Source organism: Lissotriton helveticus, chromosome 2_1 (assembly GCF_964261635.1).
Source record: "Lissotriton helveticus chromosome 2_1, aLisHel1.1, whole genome shotgun sequence".
NCBI lineage: Eukaryota > Metazoa > Chordata > Amphibia > Caudata > Salamandridae > Lissotriton > Lissotriton helveticus.
This window is the reverse complement of record NC_136059.1, coordinates 1,400,958,148-1,400,972,556: the sequence shown is the minus strand read 5'-3', so window position 1 is coordinate 1,400,972,556 and position 14,409 is coordinate 1,400,958,148. Positions and strand designations below refer to the sequence as shown.

The 14,409-nt window shown below is 42.5% G+C and overlaps 1 protein-coding gene across 1 annotated transcript in view; it reads right to left on the bottom strand.

Annotated features, from left to right (window-relative positions):
- LOC144818685 (dynein axonemal heavy chain 6-like) overlaps positions 1 to 14,409 on the bottom strand; it is a 1,395,111-nt gene that overhangs the window by 205,205 nt on the left and 1,175,497 nt on the right. Inside the window, exon 32 of the mRNA XM_078676337.1 lies at positions 717 to 846. Within this exon, the coding sequence (XP_078532463.1) occupies positions 717 to 846 (130 nt within the window). The remainder of the gene's footprint in view (positions 1 to 716; positions 847 to 14,409) is intronic.

Genomic DNA, 14,409 nt, shown 5'->3' with positions numbered 1-14,409 from the left:
CAGTAATGACTCAGTGGGGGTCTGCAGATTCCAATAATGATTTAGAGGGGAGGGGGTCTCTCCTGATTCCAGTAATGATTAAGTGGGGGGGGTCTCCTGATTCCAGTAATGACTCAGTGGGGGTCTGCAGATTCCAATAATGATTTAGAGGGGAGGGGGTCTCTCCTGATTCCAGTAATGATTAAGTGGGGGGGGGTCTCCTGATTCCAGTAATGACTCAGTGGGGGTCTGCAGATTCCAATAATGATTTAGAAGGGAGGGGGTCTCTCCTGATTCCAGTAATGATTAAGTGGGGGGTCTCCTGATTCCAGTAATGATTCAGTGAAGGCCACCAGACTCCAGGAATGATTAAGTCGGGGGGAGGTGTCTTCAGATTCCAGTAATGAATCAGTGGGGGTCCCCCAGATTCCAGTAATGATTTAATATGGGTCTGTAGATTCCAATAATAATTCAGTAGGGGTCTGTAGGTTCCGATGATTCTGTGGCGGGGTCTACTGATTCCAGTAATGATTAAGTGGGGGTCGACATAAGTCAAAAGTTTAAGAACCGCTGAATTAAGTGGTAAACTTGAAGCAGCCTGAACTATGCTAGCATGGAGAGAAGGTTGAGGGTGAAAGATAGAGTTGACCATCATTTGTTTAGACTGCTAAATTAATTCTAAAAAGAACTGAAATGTAACATTTTTCCAGAAATAAATATTTGCTGTGGTGAATTACCTGAAAGCTTTGTTAGGATTGTGGCAGCAAGCTCTTGGACAATTTCATCATTGCTTTTTCCCGCTCCTTGCATTGTTGTTCTTGGCTGGACATCTAGAATGGTGGTGATCAAAGTGCTAGTCTCTTTTCGCTGTACAAAACATACAAATTGATGGATTGATGGATATGCGCAGGCATATTTTTGACCAAAACAATATCTTTGACACCTTTACTACAGTTGAATTTTATAATCTGTATTCTCGCAACATGTTGGAAACATATTGTAATATTACTGTAGTTGACTCCATGCGGTAACCCATTCACTTGCATTTCACTAGCCCATGCTGTCATAACTGTATGCCACACCATTATCTTATCGGTAATAAGGCAGAGGGAGTTACCCATGATAGTTAATGAGTGTTCTTAGCTATATGTCATGGTCAGCTCTATTATTATAGTGCTGTAGACAATCCACAGGCATAGGTTCAGGGATTTCGGTCATGCCCAAGTTCGGCTTTAATTATGCCTCAGGTTTTCAGATGTAAAATAAATGCAGAAAGCAGAATCTTCCCTTTTACAGTCTCACTAAAGAGAGCTTCAGCTGTCTGTCGCAGGCACTGCATAGAGTATTACATAGAGTTTGATTTGGGACAGCCTCTTGCACTTGTTGGATTGCTTTCCTGCCCTTTCTTCAGTTGGCCCTGCCCTTGGAGCATTTTCTCTTCACCCTTGCTTGTGACTGGATAAGGTTTCTTCCTTGCACTGCCGATGTTAAACTACTTTTCGTTTTTCTCATTTCATTTACTGTTGAGCAATCGATAGAAAGCATGCCCAGCTCCTTCCGCTCTGTGTGGACTTGGAGCATACTATCACTGTTTCCCTTGCTCCCTGAATCTCTCTCACAGTGTTTTCCCCTCCTATCCTCCCTCCCGAGTATTGTAGGAAGTTCCCCAGCGGTATACAGCGCCAGGACACCACGTAACGAGGTAACAGTGCGCTTTACAAGTATACATACATTACATTACATTGTACGCCTTGCGAAGGCTCCAGGACTGCGCCCCAAAATGGAGTTAAACACGTGTTGGTTGCTCGTGACATGGCTCACATCCGTTGGAACCCTGTCCAAAGACAAGGATTAAATATCACTTGAACAAAACCTAAGACTTCTTGGGGCATATTACCAACAACTAGCGATAATTATCGCTGTGTTGGCTTAGCGGGAATATTTCTATCGCCGCCCTTCACCTGTTTCTATCGCTGAGATACCTTGCTATTAGCAAGGTTTATCTCAGGAGCGATAAAAAACAGGCGAAATGTGTGAATATCGCTGTCAATACAGCGATATTCAGGCATTACCGTGACAATGCTCTTAGCCATGTTATCCACCTCTCATTGGATAACATGGCTAAGAACTGGTCAGGGCAGGCGTTAGCTTTTGGAGATATTCGCGCTTAGCGCGAATATTTCCAAAACTACGCCTGTGTTGATCATAGGCGATAGCGATTGCAGCGACTGTTTTCAGTCTCTGACATTTTGGCACGCACACTTTGCATGTCATTAGCGATAATTATCGCTTACATGCAAAGTGGGCCCCTAAATGCCCGCTATCGCCTACAAGCTGACGCTAACTGGTGTTAGCGACAGCTTGGTAATAGGGCGATAAAATTATCGCCGCATTAGCGGGAAAAAGTCCCGCTAAAGCGGCGATAATGGCCCTTGGTAATATGCCCCCTTGATTTCAGAAAACCTACACGAATTACAAAAATACATATGATATACTCAGCTCTGTCCTACAACCCCCTATGGATTACGCTTTAATGGGTAGGGGTATCCCATTCTACAGGACAACTGAGGACCCTGCCTTCCCCCATTAACAAGGTCTGGCAACTCTGGGACATTCACCCCTTATCTTCCCCATATCCCTCCCGAGTACTGGCCTGAGACGTGCATGACTACTTCGTGGCATGTGATGCACCAGATTGTGGGCTTGGTGATGTCCTAGGTGTTACACTGTAGCACATTCCTGTGCCTCCAGGTGCCCCTTTTCTCTAGTTTTCTCTGTATATCCTGCCCCTCTCCCATTCCATGCCGGTTGCTGCTATTGGCTTTGCTAATTGCCAAATGCTTTAAAATGTGCTGGCATTAGCAAAGTCAATAGCTGGCCATCTTAAAGATCTATTTCGTACACTTTCAAGAAGGCTGCCACATTATGTGATGTAATATGGAATGGTGATGCAAAATAGCAACCATATTTCAAGATAGCCACTACATTGTGTGATGCAATGTGAAATGACATTACCGTCATCTTGAAGTATTACAAGTAATTCTGGAGGTTCACGATAGTGGCTGCTGCTTTTTGTTACTATTGGTCACACAACATGACAGCCATTTTAATTGTATGAGTACGTTATTTTCTATATTCTAAAGATGGTTGCTATTTTGTACCATGCTATGCTGCAACAGGCAACGTGATGACAATTTAAAAGTATTGAAACATTATTTCCATTAAAGTTGGCAGTTGCTTTATGCCATCCTGCATTATGCAATGTGGTGGCCATCTCGAAAGTATAACAAAGGGACTAAAGTTCGCCAATCACTGCTATTGTCTATGCCAACGCCTGTGCATTTTAAAAGCCTCCGACATTGCAAAAGCCAACAATGGTGATCACAAATTAATAGCAATGTAAGACAGATTGAGTTTGCCAATGCTTGTTATGCATATGCAGACAATAAACATTCAAATTCCACCCCACACTCATGTCCCCCAAGGTTTACTGCCCATGTATTACAGCTCACAAAATGGACAAGTAGACACAGGGGAATAAAATGTTTCTTCTGTACAGCTCTACTTAGTTACTGGGAAACGAGTAAGAAGGACACATTTGGAAGGCTTCTTTCCTTTTCACAACAAAATAACCAATGAGCATGCAGATTTCCTGCCATGTTCTCTCTCACATATGTTCAAGTTTATTTTTATTTGCATAGGTAATTAAAACCGTTGCAATACAAAAATAGCTTTATTTAGAATCAGAATATACATATAAAACGCCATACTTCATATACCTTGTGTTTATAATTCTTTCTAAAAAGTGTGCTATAATTAAACAAGTGAGGAAACAAAATTTCCTAGCCACATTATTTTCGACTTTGCACATATCGTTTATAGGTTGAGGTACTTAATTCCAGTCCGTACTTTGTCTCTATTGACTAACAAAGTTCTGTAATGTGCAAAGAAGTGCTTTCGGCTTGAGTAAAGTACATTTGTGCCAAACAGGGAGCATTCTGTGAAGGACTTCATATTTAGGGTTGCAACTGTTTATAACCAACAGAAATCATTGTCAGCTGTTGTACTGGCAGTACCTTTTGGTATACCCCCAGCAACTATACTGGGCAACAGCGCGTTTGTAGTTCATTAGAAGCACACAATACTTAATTTCACTCCTTACTTCCTTTCCCTAGTTATGCCCATGTTCAGTTAGAAGTACTTTCAACTTCGAAAAAGTGCTTTAGTGGCAGGAAAAGAAGGTATAGGAAAACAACCTCTTCAAGCCTCCTCGTGGTCTTGCATTTGTTCCATACGACTAGGTTGTTTAGTAACTACGTTGCTGGCATTTTCTTTTCGCATAGCCGCAGAAACTTTAGTAAGCAGCAATTCAATTATGGGTCGTTAGATGTAAAACATGCCAGCACTGCTTGCCTCCTGGTGTGTACCCCTCGCTGATTAAATTGACGTTTTCACAGTTGTTTCCGTTCTTGTCAAAGTTGTTTACAAGAACATAGTAAATGCAGCAGATCTTCTGGCGCTGAACCACTTAAGTGGCACGTAAAGCCCTCTTTCTCCTTTTGCCAGGGTGGAAGATGCTGTATACAGGGCAACAGACCAAGTCTATACTTCAAGAAAGTGATTTTTATAGTTTTAGCATAGCCCAGGTTAAAGTAATTTTGAGTGGCTGGCTCCGTATAGGTATTCAGAGTCATCAATCCGTGAGCACTTTCTGAGAGAGATGCCGTGTCCTCTAACCACGAGAGATGTTTGACTGTCTTCCAAACCAGTTTTTAGGTCTCGCCTTCGCAGCGGGCATGCGCTGCAAAGGCAAAAAGACCTTTTCCGATCGCTTTGGCTTTTCAGCCAAGCACGTGCACGCGTTCCATTGCCTTCAATGGCAACGCGTGCACGTCAGGAGATACACTTGCGGGAGCGCGCGCCGCCATCTGGCAGCAATTATCGCTCCCGCAAGTGAATCGTGCCCACCCCCCTCTCTCCCCCCGCCGCGCAAGGCGCTCGTGTTTGTTTATTAGAGCTAGGCAGCTTCAATCTGCTGCGGGCCAGATCGTCCTCGAAATGCTTGTTGTTTTTTGCAACTGACGGTGGATTTAAACTATATTTCATTCAGTAATAATGGTAGTTTTGATACAAGCTAAACACCTTTTTTTACCGCAGTATTGTAAAGATGAGGACGTTAAAGGGGCTCACACGCCTCAGATATTTTGATAGGTAGCCCCTCTAGAGCAAAAGCGTCCCTTTTCCAGTCAGTTATCAGATCGGAAAAAACGCTTTTAATTCTAAACATAAAGGGGGCATTGCTTTAAGTTGTGCGCTTAACCGTGTGAAGAAGACTGTGTAAAATAGTTATTTTAAATATAAACTTAAACCTAAAACGTTTCCACTTGCCGGTATGTCGTGTGATCTTTGAACCCGCTATATGCCATAGCGCATCACATATCGAGAAATTAGAATTTTCACGTAATTTTGCGCAGTTTTGTTAAAATTTCCAGAAACATAATTTTCCAATTTCCGACAAGTAGTTCTTAAACCACAGGCAAAAATGTTTTATTCCTAAAAAAACCCTACCTTCTCTGTAATATAAAAACTGTTTAATATCGCCTACTTTGAAAAACGAACCCCCTATGCTCTGTGCAGGATGAACCACGTTTCCCTCAGAACTTCCAAATGATTTGCATGTTGTATACGATTACAAAATACTGAAGCACACTACAGACGCTATACATTCAACTTTTTAAGGTCTCGTTTTAAATACAGACGTCAACATCTTCCTGCAGGGCATTGTAATCTCTCACTATTCTGGGAGAAATGAGGGGAGGGACGGAGAGAGAGAACGAGCTATCTGTTCAGGATCACACGTGTAGTCAAATTGAGAAGCTGGGATTAGACCTTGAGCCTCGTCGTCCGCCAGTGCACAATTTACCCACCACCTACAGCCTCGTCGTAGATTGCAATAAATGCTGTAGTTTTTACCTTCACACCTAAACATGTGAACTTGAATGACAATAAGAATACCGTCAGACATTCACAGTGCCTGGGACTGGTGCGAGCGTCTTTTGTTTTCTAGATTTTATGCTGTAGTTTAAATTTGACAACCAAGCTGATTTCTGGGAAGCAAATGCACCTCGATTTAGTACACACCCGCCCTACAGGGCAGGATTGCTCGTTCTAGGTTACCTGTCACTCATCTGAAGGGACCAATGAAATCGTAGAGTGACAGTTGTTGACGTGCCTCATTTCCGTAGCTCCCTTCTGGCAGGTGAGGGCGGCCGGAGTCAATGGAAGTTCCGCCAGGTGGGATGGTAGCACCGCCCCTAGTCATTTATCTAGCACTATTTGTAAGGCTGCAGGGTTTAACAAAGCAACCATGCAGCCTTACGGGCGGGGTCTTAATAAGGCCCCGTTAAGTAATGATGATCATCATATTGTTTGGCCAGATCCCAAAAGCAAACAAGCATTGGTGGAGCCAATAGGTCTCGCCTATGCGACAACTATTGGCTTTGTCAGGGGTTGTTTAGCCATGCTGATCAGTGTGACTGTGGTGCAGCATGGCTAAAAATAAAAAGGGAAAAGCGCTTCAAAGAAGCAAACCATGATTGCGTTATAGCTCCTTTTATTTTCTTTAATTTCAGCAATGCTGTAAGGCAACTGCACAGCTGTACAACTTGGCTCAAACACATCGACAAAGACAATTGTTCTCGCATAGGCGAGGCTTATTGTGTGTTATAGCCCCTTTTGTTTTCTTTAATTTCAGCAATGCTGTAAGGCAACTGCACAGCTGTACAACTTGGCTCAAACACATCGACAAAGACAATTGTTCTCGCATAGGCGAGGCTTATTGTCTTTGAAAATGCTTGTTTGCTTTTACTTACAATGAGAAATGTAGAACTACATGTCCTAGAATACAATATTTTGTTCATTAAGAGTGAACACATGATCCAGATTATAATTGCTACAGTTTTGTCACATCTGGATTATGCCAACTCTGTGTATCTGGGAATGCCCTCCTATCTTTTTTAAACGGCTGCAGCTGGTTCAAAACCATGCAGCCCGACTGGTCTTTCGTCAACCAAAATGGCAACCAGTCACGCCCCTGTTGAGGAAGTTACTTTGGCTCCCGATCTTTCAACGTTGTGCTTTTAAAACGGGCTGTCTTGTTTTTAAAGCCTTGCAGGGTAATAGCCCTGCATTCATTAACAGCTTGATAGTCAGACATATTCCCTCACATAATCTCCGATCGTCTCACCTTTCACTCCTTACTATTCCCAGGTTTAAACGTGTATGTCAAGGAGGGTGCAGATTTGCGGTTCTTGCGCCTAAATTGTGGAATTTCCTTACACTGGAAATACGGACTAGTACTGATATTTTGCAATTTAGGAAGTCCCTTAAGACCTGGCTATTTCTGCAAGCATATAACTAAACAATTCTGCACAGTACACTGATCCTTTCAGCGCCATGAAGCCACCCAGTGTAAGTGCGCTTTATAAATGACCATTAACATATAACATATAACACTAAGTAGACTTTTCGAAAAACAATGTTTCATCTGACACAACACTTTTTAAAAGGCAAGTCAGGCATCATGTTGTGGCTGTGTGTCTGCGAGAGTGCTGGTTGTAGATCCTCTTTCTGGTCTGGCACTGTCATGATACTTGGTGCATTGCTGAGTGTCGCTGTTTACCAGCCAGGGGACGGCCAGGTTTATAAGCAGACAAGGTACATCCAACAGGCAGTGATGAGCACCAAACTACTCACACAAGGTCAAATTCATATGTGTAGGCACGGGGAGAATAAGTGATTTGCCCAGACAGAATCCCAGAATGTGGAGCCGACGCTGGGTCTTGAACCTTACCCTGTCCCTAACTCATCAGTGCACATTTTCGACGACATGGTCTTTTGCTCGCAAGTCCCTTTTTTTGTTTGTTAGGGTTTTATATAGCGGGAACTGCAGCCAAAGGTATTGGAGCGCTTTACATGAGCACCAGTTACATTACACAGGGACACATTCATTTTTGGTAGTCGCGGGGAGATTCAGTGATTTGCCCAGAATCACAGGATGTTGAGCGCCCCTGCTGAGACCCAACCCAATTGGCCAGGTTTGAGGTTGACCGCTCTAGCCGTTAGACCACATCCATCCATTACCCTTTGCAGGCTGTTATGTTTTAGCAAAGTTATTGGGAGGTGTTTGCGGGGTTAAGTTTCGAACTGTGGATGGTGGAGTGGGCCTCTATAAATGGACCTCTGTGCTTAGACTGCAGTTTGATCTAGCCACTTCCAACCCAAACCCTGAAAGTTCCCTACATTATTTCCTGCTGTTATTAGGCAGTTTACAAGATCAAACAATTGGATGTTTAAATTGAGGATTTCAAACCCTAGCCTGGTAATGTGGTAATGTGTACGAGCACTATCATAGGTTGAACTTAAAAATAAAAACAACAGCGCTCCTCTGCAATGGCTTCTAGCACCATGTCTGGGGAGAGGATGTGGCCTAACGACCAGAGTGGCTGACTTCAGAGCTGAGGAACAACGCTCGAGCTTCGGGTCACCTCAGCATCCTGAGTGCAACGACCCTCGAACGATGCCACCCAGGGGCAAACAAACAACACGTCACGCGCGTTACCATTATTGATGGGGAATGCAGAGGACACGGACAGCATCCAAGCGAACGCCCATTTGTTTCTGAACTTTTAGGGTGGTGAGGGAGGAGGCTTGCCCTTTCCTGACAGCATGCATGCAACAGAAGATCTGTAAATGCGCAACAATTGTATCTCGGAAACAATTGGCCCCACTGCTGCTTTTACACAACTGGAATTACTGATAGCAGCATCTAGGGTAATTTTGAAATCTAATATTTTTTTATAATCTTTTTATTTGAATCTTAATATTGAACAATCTGAGATGAAATGGGTACTTTAAAGACAGCAACGAAACCACTAAAGGAGATTGCATTTGTTTCAGGTTTTTCAAACCCTACTGGGATAGACTACTTCACCACTCAAATGTAACACGCATTGCACTGTCGGCCATTTTTGCGTCATAATTTTCTACGTAATATGATTGTTCTGTGAGAACCACTCCACAATCTTTCATTAAAACCTGACAATTTAATAGAGGTAGCTCGGTTTCACTGCATACCAACGGGTGGTTGCTTTATTTAATTTCGTTCTGTGCACTTGTATAATGGCCTCTGTTGATCTCCGCTCAGCCCTATGTTCATGTTTGTAAACTACTGTAGATGGGGATTTTGATCTCAGAACTGTAGATATCATTCCAAAAACACAGGTTGAACGGATGATGATCTTAAGCATTATCAGTACTTTTATGCTGTATAATGCCACTCCCCCTCAGCAAAAAGAGAAGAAAACAAGCAGTTGCAAGGCCATTAGGTCTGACCTTAGCAAGCTAGTGCACTGGTTATTTTTTCTATTTTTTATTGCAAGCCTGTGCCACAAGAATTAAAAACGAAATCTGAATAACATCCATGATGTGACTGTTTTACTAGTTATGTTTTTCAAATAAGGAGCATTTCAATTATGCCAGGCATTATTATTACTGTTTGTGAAAGTGACCAAATTAAATTATGACCTAACCAAGCACACAAATTGCAGCCAGCTACTAGGTTACAATATCACTTAAACACTTTCTAACAACAACTTTAACAAGCATTGGCATAGCCAAAAGGTCTCTCCTTTGGGACCTTATAAGTGTTTAGCCATGCAACACTTGATGTTGTTGCACAAAGGATATTGTGCTGGATAACTAAACACTTATAAGGTCCCAAAGGCGAGACCTATTGGCTATGCCAATGCTTATATTAATTTGGTGGTAGTTGTAGGTATTTCCCAAAGCTGATTTCAGCCCCACATTATGTAAGCTGCTTTTCAGATAATTCTCAGCAGGTAAAGCAGTATGTTGTTGTAGCTCCTTCCATAGCTGTTCATTTAGAGTTTCCTGAGGGGCTTTCCGCACTTTGTCCCAGGTAATGATGTATGCCCCTTGTCTTGCAAGATATTGTTTCTGTATACCAAACTTGAGTCTGATTTGCGTAGGTGAAGTATATTTGGGCAGCCCGAATATGACCATGTATGTAGTTGTTACTGTAGTGTCAAGTATTTTAGCATCTCTTCCTTTCTGAGCCTCACTGCCATAGGTAATTGTTGGCAGTAGCTTTGCACGAACCACGTGTACCAAGGGCAGAATCAATGGCCCATTTAGTTTGGTGTTTATTGTTTTTAGAGAAGTTGCCAGGGCAAGGCCTTGATGCCTGATGCTGTTTTTCTGTGCCAAATATCGGACACCTTTGTCTAGCTTTACGCCAAGATATTTGTATTCCAAAGTGTCCTCAATTCGGGTCCCTCCCAAGAACCAAGCAGGTCGTTTTTTTCTTTTATTGCTGACAGTCATGGTTCTTGATTTGTCCAGATTTATCGTTAAACCATTTGCTTTAGAAAAGTCCTGTGTAGCATTTAAAAGGTGTTGTAATCCTACTTTTGTTTGGCTGATCAGGACTATGTCGTCCGCATATAGGAGTGGTAGGTAATAACGGGGTAAACCCTTTACTCACCGACCTGGGTCAACATGTAGTTACAAAAAAGGGGGTGGCCGGTTACATAACATTTCCTCAAATTAATTTCATCAGCAATTGTTAAAAGGTACACACATAAACAGAGTAAATATGAAACTGAATTTAATTCAGCTGTGTACAGTGATATAGGGTTCCCGCTGAAGATTCACGCCAGCAGAGCCACAGATGGTGTGATTGACCTACACCACTATGCCAACTAATGAACATCAAGACCTTCTCCCTGAATAATTCTTCTAGATGGTGTCTGACTTACACCACACCAACTAATGGATACAATTGAAGGGGATCTTCAAATTCATCTCTACCACGCTAGTTCTCAACTCATCTGGGACTCCATACATCCACCTACAGTTCTCTTCCGTAGAAGAATCTAAATACCCTCAACGGCGCAAGTCTCCAACTGAAGTGGGACATCTTTAAACGCCATAATATATGTGCTCAATATTTCTATAGTCCTGATGAAGACCCTAGACTGAGGAACTACCTGCCCTTACCATAGGGGTCGAAACGTCGACAACATTATTTTCAACATACACGCTACAACAGAAATAGCCATATATGGCCCCCGTGTAATGTTTATATAGGGAACCGTGTGATCTAATGAAGACTGGAAATGTTCTCAGATTGATACAGAATTGTTCACAGGACACAATTCCTTTTCTATGTCCCTCAATCTATCCCAACCACACCCTACCTAACTGAATCCAAAACCCCCCCTTTTTTCTTTTGACACCCACCGAGCACTATATTGAATGATGACTTCATCAATTGCTATGTATTGTATGAAATGAAATATAATACTTGTGAAAGTACTGGATATCACTGTACACAGCTGAATTAAATTCAGTTTCATATTTACTCTGTTTATGTGTGTACCTTTTAACAATTACTGATGAAATTAATTTGAGGAAATGTTATGTAACCGACCACCCCCTTTTTTGTAACTGTCCGCATATAGGAGACATGGCAGTAATATGTCTCCCAATTTTGGGGCGTGTGAATTACAAGTATTTAGTAGCGGGACAAGGTCAGCTATAAATAAGTTAAAAAATGTAGGTGCTAAAACACATCCTTCTTTAAGCCCTTTTTCCGTTGGTATACGTCTTGACAGGAGTTACCCATCGCCCAGCTTTATCTGAACCCATGTATCAGTGTGCAGATTTATCAGCACGTTTAATAGGGACTGTGGCAGCCCCCAACTGTGCAATTTGGACCATAGTCTGTTGCGATTGACATGGTAGAAGGATCCCTTATAATAAATAAAACATAGGTAAAGGGGCATCTTTGTAGATTCAGCCTTATCCATAAGCATTGCCATAGTATATTTGTGATGGTCCCAACTGATTTTGCAAATGCAGTCTGGTTTAATGGAATTGCAGATTTCTCTGTAGCACATGCCTGAAGCTCCTCTAGTAACATTCCAGCAAATAATTTTGCCTCATTGTCCATTAGGGCCACTAGCCGATAGTTTTGTGGTGTTGACTTTTCACCTGACTTGTAAATTGGTGAGATAATTGATTGACAAGAGTGTTCGGCATCCTTATTTCTCCGAAGAGTGGTTCCAATGCTTCTGCCCCAAAGTGTGTCTCCAGCTTATAAAGTACCAGTGGTATTCCATTTGGGCCGGGAGCCCCTTCTCTCCTTCCTTTACCTATTTGCTGTTTGATGGTACTAATTTGGCTCGTTGACAGGTCCTCTGTTAATAAATCTTCTTCTAATTTCCGAAGTACGGTATGCTTACTTGCAGGCCAGGCCTTGGTGGTTATTTGGCCTTCTGATACATTTTGAGATTCTTGACCCCACACCCTGAGCTCCGTGTCTTGGTGGAAATGGGACCCATGGAAATGTACCCATGCTTCCTCTGAAATGTTCGAAGAGATTCCATTGTGGTCTGGGCGGATGAATTTATTTATGGTGCTCCAGAAGCTGGCGCTGTTATTTTGTTTAATGTAGGCATGTCATTTTGCCCAGAGGTAGTTCTCCACATCTCTATTTGCCTCCCTTTTTTATTTTTTCAACAGTGCCATTTGCTTTCCTAATAATTGTAGTTGTGTTTTATCATTTGGCTTGTGGTGCAGTTGTGTCAGTGAGCGACTGATGGAATTTTTGGTGAGCTTGATATCTTGCTTGGCAGTTTGTGGTATGGGCTTCACACTGCTAAATCTCTGTGGGTTTGGTGGTTTGATCTTAGTTGCATATACTGCCATTGTTGTAGCAAAATGTTCACATTTTCTAACTTCACCTTGTCTAGACCTCAATTCAAAGTGATGTTTTGCAATTTCCAACATCCTACTTTCTGCGGCTATCATGAAGTTGATTTTTTAAAGATTAATGGTGAATTCTGGTCCTTGAGAAGCTCGGCACAGTTCAAAAATAGGGATGATTGTTTTGAGCTCAATTTCTTGAGTCCGGTGATCACTATCACCTTTGTCATCCAGCTGAAACTAAGTAATTTTATTAAACAAATCTAGGGAGACAGAGGTGTAGTCCAATATGGTATTTGTTCTTGTTGAGCTGGTGTTGTTACAGGAGGGTTATCTCGAGCTGATCTGCGTTTATAGCTCTTAAATTAAGATGTTCCAGTTCCTCCAGGACCAACTATCCTGCCTTAGTTTGTTTAGATAATTGAGGTTTCTCTTACGGTGGGATGTTCCAGATTGTGTGTTGGAGTAACATTTCTTCATTTGAGGAGGAACCCATTAGATTGAAATCTAGGTCCCCAGTAAGAATGAGGTCAGTTGTGGGCCCTTCTCTTATTTATTTATTTATTTATTTATTTATTTATTTATTGAAGTTTTGTATAGCGCTAGCTGGACCCAGAGGTATCAGAGCGCTTCACAGCAAATATACATAGAACAACAACAAGCAGGAAATAGAGTCCGTGCAACAGTAACTTGAGCGGAGTAAGGGATGGTGATCTGGCGAGAATCAAATTGTTCAAGGTTCCGCTAGAAAGCTGACTAACATTGTCCCGTATGAGGGTCATCTTAGGCACCAGAGTGTTCAAGGAAGAAGGCTTTGAGTAGCGATTTGAATTGCGGGAAGGAGGCAGTCATTCTGATATGAGGGGGGATGGAGTTCCAGATTCTGGGGGCATTCCCCGCAAAGGATTTATTAGATGTTTTTCGCTTCTGTGATTTCAGAGGGATGAGTAAAAGTGTGCTGGAGCTTCTGAGGTTCCTGGACTGACCCGCCCTTTTGAGTTTAGAAGCCAGGTATTCCGGTTTGCCTGTATGTAGGGCTTTATGAGTGAGGCAGGCTGTGCGGAAGTTGGCTCTTTGGACAATCGGGAGCCATTTCAGTTCTTTGAGTGCTGGGGAGATGTGGTCAAATTTCTTTGTTCCTGTGACCATTCTTGCTGCTGCGTTGAGGGTGGAGGTGAGTGGTTCCAGGTGCGTCTTGGCCGTTCCCGTCAGCACTGCGATGCCATAGTCTATTCTGGAAAGCACAAGTGCCTGGGTGGCCTGTTTCAGGTCTTTGGGGGGGAGGAAGGGTTTGATCTTGTGTAGAAGTTTCAGGTTCAGGAATGCGCTTTTGGCGGTATTAGAGATGTGTTTGTTCATGTCCAGTTTGGAGTCGAGGGTGATTCCTAAGGATTTTGCGGAGTTTGTTGGTGTCAGAGAGACATTGAGAGCATTTAAGGCTTTGAGCCATTCCACTATTTGTGGGTTTTCATCTTTGTTCGATATTAGGAGAACTTCTGTTTTTTCTTCATTCAGTTTGAGGTGGTTGGCTGTGAGCCACTGTTGGACCTTCATGAGTGTCGCATTTAGTCTGTGAATGTCTGCTATCGAGGTGGTTTTCAAATATAGTTGGGTGTCATCTGCGTAGAGGTGGAATGGGAT